The sequence below is a fragment of the Podarcis vaucheri genome, assembly GCF_965113315.1.
Source record: "Podarcis vaucheri genome assembly, chromosome: 4".
NCBI classification, from domain to species: domain Eukaryota; kingdom Metazoa; phylum Chordata; class Lepidosauria; order Squamata; family Lacertidae; genus Podarcis; species Podarcis vaucheri.
In genome coordinates, this window is record NC_138762.1 from 35,634,496 (window position 1) to 35,647,321 (window position 12,826).

A 12,826-nucleotide genomic window follows, 5' to 3' on the forward strand; every position below is an offset into this window, starting at 1 on the left:
CTTCTCTATGCTGATGGCTGTTATTTGCTAAATTTGTATACCGCCCCTCACGCGAAGATCTCAGGGCGGTTCACAACACGAAATACATGAAACAAAAACCAGTGACCTCCCTTTCCACAAACACATTTAAAAGGCCTTAGAATGTTAATCAGCCAAAGATATGTCGAAATGCTTTTGACTGGGCATAAAGATATGTAATGAAGGCACCTTCCTGAGGATAGCATCCCATAAAACGAGAGCCACAGCAGAAAAGGCCAGTTCTTGTGTTGCCACCCTCCAGACCTCCTGGTTTGAAGATGTTGTGTCTTCCTAAATAACTGGCAGGGCACATTGATTAGTATTCCTGTTTTGCATACTGACTGGGAAACAGCAGCTTGATCAGGGCTGACTAAGCAGGCTAAGGGGGAGATGGAACCCAGATTCACAACTCATGGTGATCAGGTGCAATCCTAGCATTGCTTTTTTTAAAAAAAAAAATGAATTTTAAATCTATAGCTTAGAATATCTTTTTCAGAGTATTTTCCCCAGACAGATTTTTGTTCCTTAAAATCAAAACCCAATTACTGTACTAAAAAGTGTCAGTAGTTTGGGCCAGTGTGTAAATGTGGTTGTAGCATATACACGCTACCCATCATTAAAATGTTTTAACGGTTGCCCCACTGAAAGCTTTCTTAACATACATAAATAGCGATTCTCATGATTTTTGTCTGGACCATAGCATGGGACTGAAGGGTGAAATGGCAACGCCACACTGGCCGCAAACCTAATTGTGCAGTTATTCACTTTAAAATGTTCATGTTAGATGCCAATATGCATTTCCTAATGCTAAACAAGATGTGACTAAATGTAAAGATCCACAGCTGCTCATCTGCTCCTTTCACTGAAGGATGACAGTGCCATCTTCTGTCTTCTAGATGTACAGCACTAGGGTATAGTATGCAAAATAACACATGGGGGGAGAAAACAGGGTGTTTAAGTGGTACCCCAGTTTTAACTTGGGCATATAAACAGTCAATACATTCCCTTCCACATATGATCTTGTAATAGCGTCCACACTGGCCATCGAGGTAGTTAACAGAATACAATCCCACTTGTAGAATTTATGGACGCTATAAGGGAGGTGGAAGTGAGCCTGTGACCCTAAAGATGTTGTTACCAGGACTCCCACCAGCCCTGATCCTTGGCCACACTGGCTAGGGCTGATGGGAACTGGAGTCCAATTGAACAGCTGAACCAGTTTCCCCTTCCTACAACAGAGCTTTAGATCAATCTAATGTTATTACCAGGCTACTTAAGGAAAATATTTCTTTCTCACAGTAAAGACAACTGGAAGTTGAGAGATTAAAATGTGGCGTACATTTTTATTTAGCAACAGCTGAGTATAGTACAAACCATCACTTATTTGGCTGACTAAAGGACAATATGAGAGGCCTTTGTGTGTGAAAATCTTAAAACTGCTTCTGCACAAATCCCACTGAAATGAAAGGGCAATTTCCCTCCATTTCAATATGACTTGTGCTAAAGATACTGAGGATATCTTTAGCACAAGAGACTTGCTTGTCCTTCCTTTGTCCTTCAACTTTCCGTATCTTTTTTCACCCAGGTTCCTTCCCCAGGTCAAGCAATCATCATCTTTGTTCTGTTTATTATATGACTGGTAATAATGAAATAAGAGAAAGGTAGCCACAACAAAATTAACAGTTAGTATGAGCAACTAAGAGATTCCTAAGAATTACAGAATGAGCTGACCATCTGCATAAATTGTGGTGTCGACACATGCATGTTATTTACAGGTTATACATACTCAATTCTTTAGAAGAATCGCTTTGCAGTGCAAACTGCATCACTGAGTGATTTGCATGAAGTCAAGGTCTTCCATATGCAGGTATGTTCAGTGGTGACCTTTTTACCATTGATCCTTTGGTATCCACCTTTAAAACTCAGCATTCCGATCCTATGTGTGTTTACTCAGAAATAAGTCCTACAATGTTCAAGGGAACTCCTATTAAACATGCATAGCATTTGACTGCTTTGAAACTCCAAAGCAGATAGGTTTTAGAAGTGGGGGAAAGTGTAATAGAAAAAGAAATTCTTGCTCACCACTGAAAAATGAATTGGTGGCACAGAAAAACAAGCAAGCCTGAAACAGTTGCCCAGACTCGTCACCATCATGTGAAACCGATAAAATACTGTCATGGCAGCAGAAATGCATATGCTATTAGCAGGATATCTCTAAACTTCCACTGCCATTGGAGGGGTGGAAATCCCAACTTAAGTTTTCCTTTGGAGGGGTGGGAAAACACACAACACACTTCCCCCATCTCCTGCAAGCAGTACAATTAATCTCTTTTCTTATTAGAAAAAAACAACAGGACCAGAACAAAACACATGAAACACAGGTTTTCATCCAAAATATATAGCTCATTAGAAAGGCAGGAAAAGGGCTTGGAAGCAGAGCAGAGTACTCTCAGAACACAAATATGAATATCTTTGTAATTTTTTTAAGTTAAAATATCAATAACTTAAAATTACAAGTTAAACATATTTGAAGTAGACTACTACGAAGTAAATTACTGACACCATATAAAGGAATCTTATGAATTTACATATTCTGGCAATGTAATCAATATTAACTCCCAGGATTATAATTTTTTAATGGGAGGTAGCATTCACCAAGAATATGGTACTGTGCAATCCATTTCAACGATTACTCCCTATTAAAAATGCCTAGCTTGCTTAAGAACCAACTCCATCAAAACAGTTAGAAAGCAACCTACCGTGAAACACTACTGGACCAAACTGATTATGCAACTCTTTGGCTTGGATCCAAAGATATCTTTCACAAATGGAAAAGGGACTTCTGCATGCACAGTGGAAGCCCTGTCCATTTTTTCCCAATTCCTCTGTTCCACTGCATTTTGAGGGACCCTCAGTCCTCGGGAGTTGCTTTTGGAGGAATGTAGGGCGAGGAGCAAAGAAAGCCCCAATTTGCAAACCGAGTTCCACTTTGCCTCCAAACTTTTGCTAAATTGCTTTTCCAAGATCTATGAAATGGTCATTGTGTTGTACTTAATGATGTCTGTGAGAGTGGAACAGACTTTTGCTCACACAACAGGACTTCACATTCCCCTTCTCCTTGTTGTAGCCCCTCTAGCATCCTCAGCTTTCTCCAGAGGGTGAGATTTTGGAGGTATGCTTGGGTAGGAAAGTAAAATCTTGCTCCATGAGCAGTATACAACACTCAGTGCTGCCCTTAGTTTCATTTAGAAGGCATCAGCCTAGTTCGCATACCAAATTAAACCATACTTTACACGTCGTTATTTCACCCATGAAATCACCCACCACTTCTGACTAAGCTACACCAACCATAAGTGGAAGCCAAGGTTTCTTCTTCGTTTACCACTCATGGTTTGGCAAGAATCAAATCACAAGCAAAGGGTCACATGTTCCAGCATGCCCAACCCAGGCTTGTTTCCTCCTCTGTGTGCCACAGACAGAAGCCAGGGAAAGCTCATTTATGCAAAACCAGTTTATTTTAAACTACGGTTTAATGTTGCATGTGAACCAGGCCAAATAGTGTTTCTCATGTATTTCTTATTTAAAGACAGACACCACGCAACTGATTAAAAGAGTAATACCATCCACTGAGATCCAAAAACTCACCAATGTGCTTTGTCCTAGGAATCTTATGAAACAAGGCCCTTGTATAACAAAGACTATGTTAAAACAAAGTTCTTAGTAGCTGTTCGAGCTTATGAATGAGTCTTGATTTTTCCTAAACCCACTAAACTTTCTTGAAATGCTGTAAGCTTCAAAAGAATTACTGGTGATTTGTGGGCTTATTCTCCAATGTCAGGTAACTCCAGTCCAGAACCAGTTTCAGGGCACATTTGAAATAGACAAAACGAAAACATTAGCAAAAGTTTGAAATTAGCTCCCTGCTCCTGCCCATCCACAGCTACAGAAATTTTAGTCAGACATCCAAATAGATCTGTATAAATCTTCAGTGACAACGACCGAGGCATTACATGGTCTCCAGAACAAGGTCTGTTTCAAGTCCACAAAATTACGGAGATCCCATTTAAGTGCCTTCTGGTGCTGCTTCAGATTCAGGATGCAAATTCTCAGGGAACTCCAACTTCTCACATATGTTCTCCTTGACAGGTAAATACTGAGCAACCTCATTAGGTTCCGTGAAAAGGGGTGGAGGAACATGCTTAAAACCAAAAGAGAAAGAATTATGCAGAACCCAGCCAAAGAGAAAACATATCTATACAGACTTAAAAAGGGCACTGTTGAACTTAAATTAGAATTAGTTATTCATACTGTTTATATAACCTTTACACATGTTAACACTACCAAATTTCTGCTTCAAAGCGAGTCTCTCTCCCATAAATGGGCAGCTTGAGAAAAATGTCCAGGTAGTGAAAAAGTGCATTACCCTGGAGACTAAAGCTCAGTAAAAAACAACTATTAATAAAAAAGGTCTTACTACACGAAATAATTTTTAAATTTAATTTCCCTGGTAATAAAACCTTGTAGATGCTCATGAAAGGTAGCACTTGCCAGTGCCCTATCAAAAAGCAATTTGCATCAAGAAGTTACCAACACTGACAAGAGAAAGATGCTCATGCTTAAAATGTTAATACCTTTAAGCTTGATATTTTGCTTTCCCTCGAGGTGTATTCCCGTAACATGTAGTGTTTATCAGCCTAGTAAGAAAGAAAACAGCTGAAATGTAACTGCATAAAATAATATAAGATTCTACAGACAGACATGTTGGAAGGACTGGTCATGGGGAAGAGGTTAATTCCAATCATGGGCACAAATCACTCCTTGTATGAGATAAGCCAACAGGTGCAGTGTCAGCCAAACCAGTTGCAATGGCAACTGCCCAGTGCCAACTATATAGGTGCTCAAGGTATATCAGTTCATTTGTCAGCCAGTGAGTCTGTACTTGACTCAGAGTCTGTATTGCATCTTGTATTGCTGGAACAACAGAAATATTTTGTATTTGTATAGATCTGTATCTGCAAAGCCTACAAGCTGTATGTATATATCAACATCCAAAACTGTATTACTGAAGCTTTATCTTCCGTAGCAGTAAACTATTTTGGAGCTTAAGTTGCCTCTGTGTGGTGACTGGAACTGGGGGCACTACCACATCTCACACCAGATTCCCAGATTTACTTTCAATACATGTGAATTTAATACACAGAAATTAAAGGTAAGTTGACAATGCAGACGGCTGGATGTGAGAACATGCTTTTCCCATTACCATTTAGACTAAACTAAAATAGAAATCTGTTGCATCAGACCTTAAATTGCTATCGTTTTCAATGAAGATGAGTTTCTGACATCATCCAATCTACAAATCTGAACAAGGAATGTACCAGTTGTGTTTTTCACCAACAATATCCTTGAAGTAATGAATATTACCCAGGTTGTGTGGAATCTTAGCAAGACTAATTTGAAATAATACCTAAGCAATCTTTCCATATCATTTGTGAGTGACAGAATTATTTTGTCTAGTTTAACAGATACTGTTCCATTGCATGAATGAAACTTGACAGTTGAACTTGACATCTAGACTTGACAAATGTTAATTTGTATATTAATTTGCATTTATTGCAATGTGTATTTTTGTTTATTCATTTTGAATTTTTGTTTACTGGATTGTCTTTTAAGGTTGTCAACTGCCTTAGGATGGGTATGGAAAGCAGTATGTGTTTAAAAATGAACCTGAATAGTTTAGTTTAAAGGCATTTCTTCTTCAAGATTCCATATCAGTACTTATGACTATGAATCCATAGGCACCTGCAGGATTTTTAGGGGGGAGGGAGAACACTGAAGGGGGAGAGAGCAAGCTAGTTCCCCCCCCAAAAAAACGGGACTGTACATTTTGCTTCATATCACAAGATTTACAAATGCTAGAAACTTACTCTTTTTTAAAAAAGAAAGCTAGGAAACCAGAGATTATGTTTACTCCAGGGCAACTGCCCCCCCCATGCCCTTGCATAAATCTACTAAGGGTGCACAGTTCTAAGGGGACAGAAATCATGTGCAGAGAAGTCTGTACTTAGTCTTCTTAAGACTCCAGGAACCTACTCAAACTAGATTGACAATTCCTAAGAAATAGGAAGCCATCTTCCTGCACCTATCATGATATCGCTAAAGAGCGCTCTCTCTCTATATATATATATATTTATATCTTTTGTAATGGCTTTGGCTAGACAATATAAATAATAATAACAAACATACAAATCACAGCATATGGCGTTTCATTTCTAAATATTAACCATTTTGTGGTCTTCAGAACAAAATAAGCATATTAGGATTTCCTTACCTCATGATAAATCCTTGTATCATTCATTCTGATAAGCACACCATCAACTCTCAGGAAAAACCTCAAGAGCACAAAGAAGCTTGAAGGCATTACCCTCTGTGAAAAACAGGAAAAATAATTTGCACTTGCACACATCTACAATATTTTGCTCTTAAAAGGTAAAGGTACCCCTGACCATTAGGTACAGTCACAGACAACTCTGGGGTTGCGGCACTCATCTCGCTCTAAAGGTCGAGAGAGCCGGCGTTTGTCCTAATAAAAACTTCAGTGTGTAGCTCTTTTTCCACCGTTCAACTAAAATACTTTCTTGTGGATATTTATCCTCTAAAAATGTAAATATTATGCAAGAGTAAAGCTTAACTAAAATGTCTGACCTGTACTCAGTTTTAATACAAAGTCTTACAAAAACAACATGCATACCAATCACAACTTTAGTGTTACAGAATATACATTGTTACAAAGTAATTATCATCAGAAATTCAGATTTAAATCTTCAGACGGCATCTCAGATTGCACAAAAATAATAAAGTGCCAACTACAAGTTAGTATCAAGTTAGTATCAGTACAGAACTTCCATTGAATCTGAATAGCCTTTACAAGATCTTATCTTGTCCTTTTAATGTAATCTCATAAGCTAGATCCTTCCTGTCTCAAAGTCTTAAGCAAAGCAAAAGTTGGGGTGGAAACTGCATCCAGCCCATCATTACTGGTTATTTTTTATTATATTGCTTAATATCAAAATAGGCTTTTAAGCAATTTATAAGTACTGTACACCAACCAATATAATACTGAGCTTCTGTTGGCTGGGGGGGGGACGACAGGGATGGGACTAGCTGACATATTAAAGGAATATCTTTAACATAGAGAAAGAAATGTAAGTTGGGGCACTACACCTTTTCGTTTTTTCCTTCAGTCAAACTCTAAAGACATTTCCTACTGTAAGATATAACATGTACAAAGTGACCAAACTCACTATTTTTACACTCAGGCTTGAAACTCCATGATCATGAAGTTCATCTTCAAACAGAAGGATTTCCTCAAAGAACATAATCTGTTCCCTGGCTTTTAGTTTCTCTGTATCTATATGTTCTGTTGTGGGAGAGACCTGGAAGAGGCAAAATAATTTAAAAGTTATGGGTTTTTTTTAAAGAGTGTTCTTCAGACATTGTTTAACTGCTTAGTACTACAAAGTACGCAGCCATTAAGAGCAGATGTAAGAACGTACCTTTAACCTTAACGTATCACCTAGAAGAGTTCCTTTGTAATCTGTTGTATAGGTCCAGTCATATGGTTTAACAACTTCCTTTGTGTGCTCAGGCTCAGACCTCAAGGGAAAAAATACACAACTATGTAGAATGTCAGTTTCAGAACCAAAGGATCTCTACAGATAGACCCAGTTTTTTATAGAGGCTATGGAAATGTCACCTGTATATTTGCAAATTCCTAGAGATGCTGAAGATTGACATAACATTATCAGCTGTACAATATCAGTTTTGTTTATTCTAGATCAGAAATCATAAAAAATTGCTCAAGTTTTTTGCTCAAAGTTGTTGGCTAACACATCTGTATTAGCAGGCAGAAATGTCAGAAACCTATTTCATCATAACTAAAGTTGTGAACTCAAGAAGTAATAAGCATATGAGACACTGTTAGTGGGTGGTTCCCTTACATCACGATCTCAAAAACTGTGACTCGAGGGAAAGAGAAAATGTACAATAATATGTTATTTGTGTTAAGGGGGAGGGGGAAAGTGACAAGCATTAAGCATTTATCCAGGTTACATCTCAAGTGGGTGACATAAAAAGTAAAAATCTAAGCTATTGCTCCAAAGTATCTGAACGTATTAATTTGTCATATTAGATTAGATTAATCTTATATCTTATTACCTGCTTTCTTGCCACTCCTCTGCACAGGCAACTTTAACCATACCTTGAGTGTTATTTACACATCTTAAGGCATCAGTTGCATTGAACTCTATTCCAAAGAGAGATTCATGTTGAATTCTTAAGACATTGTCTCCAAACATCATTTCTGGAACACAAGGCATGTGTAGTTCTTCAGCTATTCTGCATGGAAACAAAAAAGCTATGTCACTTTGGAAGCACTGAAGCATCACTTTAGCTAATGGGGCCTCCTGCTGCTGCCGGAGCCCAATTTCTGTACTTACCCTGAAGCAAAGTTCTTAACCTGAAGCACTATTTCTGGGTTAGCGGAGTGTGTAACCTGAAGCGTATGTAACCCGAGGTACCACTTGTAACTTGATTACTTAAAACAGCATGCCAGTTCAGAAACCTTAAAAGCATCCCCCCCCCGCCCTCCTTGCAAAGCATTTGCTTTCTGCACACTTGGGCTCAGGTGGGATTTTTAGGAAAATGGAAAAGGCTGTCGGTCGGGGGGGGGGGGGTCACTTTACGTTTCAGCCGCCCAGGGAGATTTCCGGGCTTGTTTTCATTGAAATCCCATCAATAAAAGCCGCCGGCCATCCGAATTGGCCCGCTGCAACCTGAAGGGCTCGGCCGACCCAGAAGCGAAGGCTCTGGCGACAGTGTTCCCTAGCATCCCCGCCCCCCGCCTCGCACCTCTCGGACTCCGACGACTTGATGATGTGGGTCCGAGCGGCCGTCAGCTTCCACGGCCCGAAAGTGAAGTCTCTCCGGCTGCTCTTGAATACGGGCATCATGTTGGCGGCGATGGAAGTAGCATAGAGAGGGCGAAGCGGGAGAGGGAGCGACTTCCGGACACCCTTCCAGGAGGAAAGCCCCGAAAAGGAGCCGTCGGATGAATTAGTAGCGGGGTCTATTGTTGCTTTTTCCCCCTCCCCCAAACAGCCGCCACCGGAAACAGAAAAAACCCTGTTTCCGCTTCCGGGTTCATCACATGTGCTTTGCAAAGAGGCTGCAGTCTTTCGCTAGTAACATTTCCGGTTCTTGGTTGAAGTCATAGAATCATAGAATCATAGAATCATAGAGTTGGAATAGACCACAAGGGCCATCGAGTCCAACCCCCTGCCAAGCAGGAAACACCATCAGAGCACTCCTGACATATGGTTGTCAAGCCTCTGCTTAAAGACCTCCAAAGTAGGAGACTCCACCACACTCCTTGGCAGCAAATTCCACTGTCGAACAGCTCTTACTGTCAGGAAGTTCTTCCTAATGTTTAGGTGGAATCTTCTTTCTTGTAGTTTGGATCCATTGCTCCGTGTCCGCTTCTCTGGAGCAGTAGAAAACGGTGCCGTCTCCCATGTGCGGGGCAAATGCATGTGAGAGGGTGCCGTCTCCCATGTGCGGGGCAAATGCATGTGAATCAGTGGGGAAACTCAAGCAAGGGGGCCCTTTGTCGACGAGGCGCTTGAAATAGTTGCGCCCCCTTTCCCCCAAATCCCATGCAAAGGGCAAAAGAGACTAAACAAGGATGAGAGGCTCGTTTGTTTTCTTCCCAGGGGTTACACCGGGTTGGTGGGTGCGGAGTTTCTGCCCTCTCCAAAGCCTCACAGAAAGCAGAAATTAAACAGAAAGTGACATGCTTAAAGTGATGACCGTTCATTTTCTACCTGCTGTGTAGTTTTGAAATATCCCGGGAGTGTATGTAACCCATAGGTGCAATGTTTTCGACAGAATCGTTGTGTCTACCCAAAAGATGCACAGGGTTTTGTTTTGTTTTTTTAAAAAAGTGGTAAAGAGGCTCCCATGCCTTTAAAGGCTGTGTTGCAGGCACAACTTCAATTGGTGCAGTCTTCCCCTTATGGAGACATGGGGGTTGCATCTGTTGAATATCTGCTTTTTATGCAGCCCTGTAGCCACAGGAGGACCTGACTCCCTGGAAGAAATTCAAACGCACCTTGTCTGAATTTTTAGTTTTCATTTAACAACAAACCTCTAGCTCTTGCAAGATATAAACGCAGTCAGAATGATACCCAACTGAGCACTAAGAACTAAATTTGCTCTCACTATTCAGTAGTCTGGCCAATAAATGCACTAGGTCCTTATTTTTACGTTGTATAAATCATGTTGTTGTTGGCATCTGTCGGTCTCGGGAGACAGTGGAAGAGTGCACCTTAGCTGGTAAAGTCAAAACAGTTGCAGAGTCACAGTGCCTCCTGTGGCTGTAGAGACTGATACAGGAGAGATATGTTTTGTTGCAAGTGGGGTAGATGAAGGCTTCTGGTTATGCTACTATAGGCGCACCATTGTGTTGCTTCTCTTTGTGCTCCTCCCAGTAGTTACTCTCCCTCTAGTTCAGCCTTTCTCAACCTGTAGGTCCCCAGATATTGTTGGACTACAACTCCCATCCCATACCACCCCTAGCTAGCAAGGCCAGAGCTCAGGGATGATGGGAGTTGTAGTCCAACAACATCTGGGGACCCACGAGTTGAGAACCGCTGCCACTGCTGTAGATACACAACCTGACTGTCTTTCTCTAGGCACTGTGGTTGTCTGCAGGGGATTCACACAGGGCATGGTTAATGTTGCCACCCTTCATGTCACATTTGCAGAGATCTTTGTAACAGAGTTGACCTGCTAACCGGCCTAGTGCCTGAAGCCAGCTCCCCGTGGAACACGTCCTTGGGGATCCTGCCATCTTCCATTCTGCGGATGTGACCAAGCCAGCATAGACGTCACTGAGAGGACAAGCTTATTGGCAAGGCAGCTATGGCATTGGTTCGCCTCTCCAAAAGGCTGTGGGAGAATGTGATGCTAACAACCAAGATCAAGGTCAACCAGGCTTGCCTGTTAACCATGCTGCTTTATGGAAGTGAGTTGTGGACGACTTATAAATCAGTGTTTAATGACTTGGTATATGGCAATTTCTTATGTTCCTCTGGGGATGGGGGGAGGCAGCAGCTTCTTCTCTTCCTTCTTCCATTTTCACTTCAGCACACTGGACTTCCCCTGAGAACAAGGAGCAGCAACTATTGTCCAGGCTAAGGGATGGCCAGTTGAAGGTGCCCTGCCCAGGGTGTGGCAAAATCCTTCAGTGGACACTCCACCCTCATATTCCATATCCCTCTGTTCCATAAGAGTTCTGTGTCAAACATTCATCAAAAATATGTTACAGTATCTTCTCATTTTCTGGCCAAGCACATACTTTACCTTTGTTCCTTCAACTGCCCAATTAACAGTTTCTATTTACTCTCTAAATCATTTAATCTAAATAGGGAATGAAGTGGTGCTTTAAATTCTGCCAGTTGGATAGAGCTATGTGGGTAGAGAAGAGCAAGGAAAGACACCGAATAAACAAAACACTTACTTCATCATAATTCTTCATTTATTAACAAAACCAATCAAATGTTACATACACGAAATGCTTGCTTTTAACTTTTCTGTGTCTTCTAACACTTGTCAGCAGCTTAACTGCATTTAGGAAACACCCACCCACAGAGTTTTCTGTTCCAACACCCAGTGATATAGCAAGCTCACCCAGTGAGCAAAAGGATTTTTCTTTTGGCTAGAACGCATGTTTATCTTACTCTTCCACATTTCAGAGATGAAATTAAGCCAGCTCTTGAGTGTTCGCAGTAGCCTTATTCTTACAGCCAGGACTGGCTGAGTCCAGATACATATTTATAGATATTACACAGGACTCTTCTCCATTTACTGTACATCATAAGTTTTCTTTTTTCAAACAATTTAAGAATGTTTAATCTCACAAATAATATGGTTCTTCTTATTGCAGAATAGCTGAAACTCATTTTTACATGTTGCTGTTACTCAGCTATACAAAAGTAACCCATATGTACTCAGAAGCTGCCAGATCCAGTCGTCTTCCAACAGCTCACAAGCCTAGCTGCTAATCCATGCTATACACAACCCCAAAGAAGTGTGTAGAATTTGTAACTCAACTGTAAGACAACTATAAAATCTTCCTCCAAAGGAGTTCAGGGTGATATACACAGTTCTTACTGCCTTTTCGTCCTTAAAACATTGTGCAACAGGAGACACTCATCTATCTATTACTAGTGGTGGCAAGAATGTCAATGGCCAGCAAATGGAAAACTTGTTCATCTCTCTCCATTGATTATTGGTTTGGTATAGTCCGGGATATAGCTCTCACTGAGCATCTTACATATCAAAGAAAAGTACCGTAACTAGGGGAGAATCTAAATCGGATCATTTTTATGCTATTTGGTCAATTTTTTATATATATACATCAATACAACAGAGATGGAACATAGATAATGGTCCAATTAAGTTTGTAGAGAGACTATGTTCTAGAAGAATAGGATTAAGTGATTTCTCAATCCCTTGTATTGTGATTATAAAAGATGCATCGCATGGATTAATGTAGGGAATTGTTTTACCTTTCTCTTATCCATTGTAGTTTTCCTTATTCTCCCCTTGCTGATATAGAACTTTGATGTTGTTTTTATTTTGTTTTTATTTTAAAAATTAATAAAGTTTCTCTCTCTAAAAAGCTTTGTGAAATAGGTAAAGGAAGAGATTTTGCCCAGTGAGCTTCATGCCCGAGCTGAGCTTTGCTTCC

At 40.5% G+C, this 12,826-nt stretch overlaps 1 protein-coding gene across 1 annotated transcript; it reads right to left on the bottom strand.

Moving 5' to 3' along the window:
* Window positions 1–1,333: 1,333 nt before the first annotated feature.
* TIPRL (TOR signaling pathway regulator) lies at window positions 1,334–9,203 on the bottom strand. The gene is made up of 7 exons (XM_082221044.1): window positions 8,926–9,203; window positions 8,233–8,412; window positions 7,572–7,671; window positions 7,320–7,451; window positions 6,347–6,442; window positions 4,650–4,712; window positions 1,334–4,216 (listed from the first exon to the last, which is right to left on the bottom strand). Exons 1-7 carry the CDS (start codon window positions 9,024–9,026, stop codon window positions 4,082–4,084), a joined length of 807 nt encoding a protein of 268 aa, XP_082077170.1. The 5' UTR covers window positions 9,027–9,203; the 3' UTR covers window positions 1,334–4,081.
* Between the last annotated feature and the right edge of the window lie 3,623 nt (window positions 9,204–12,826).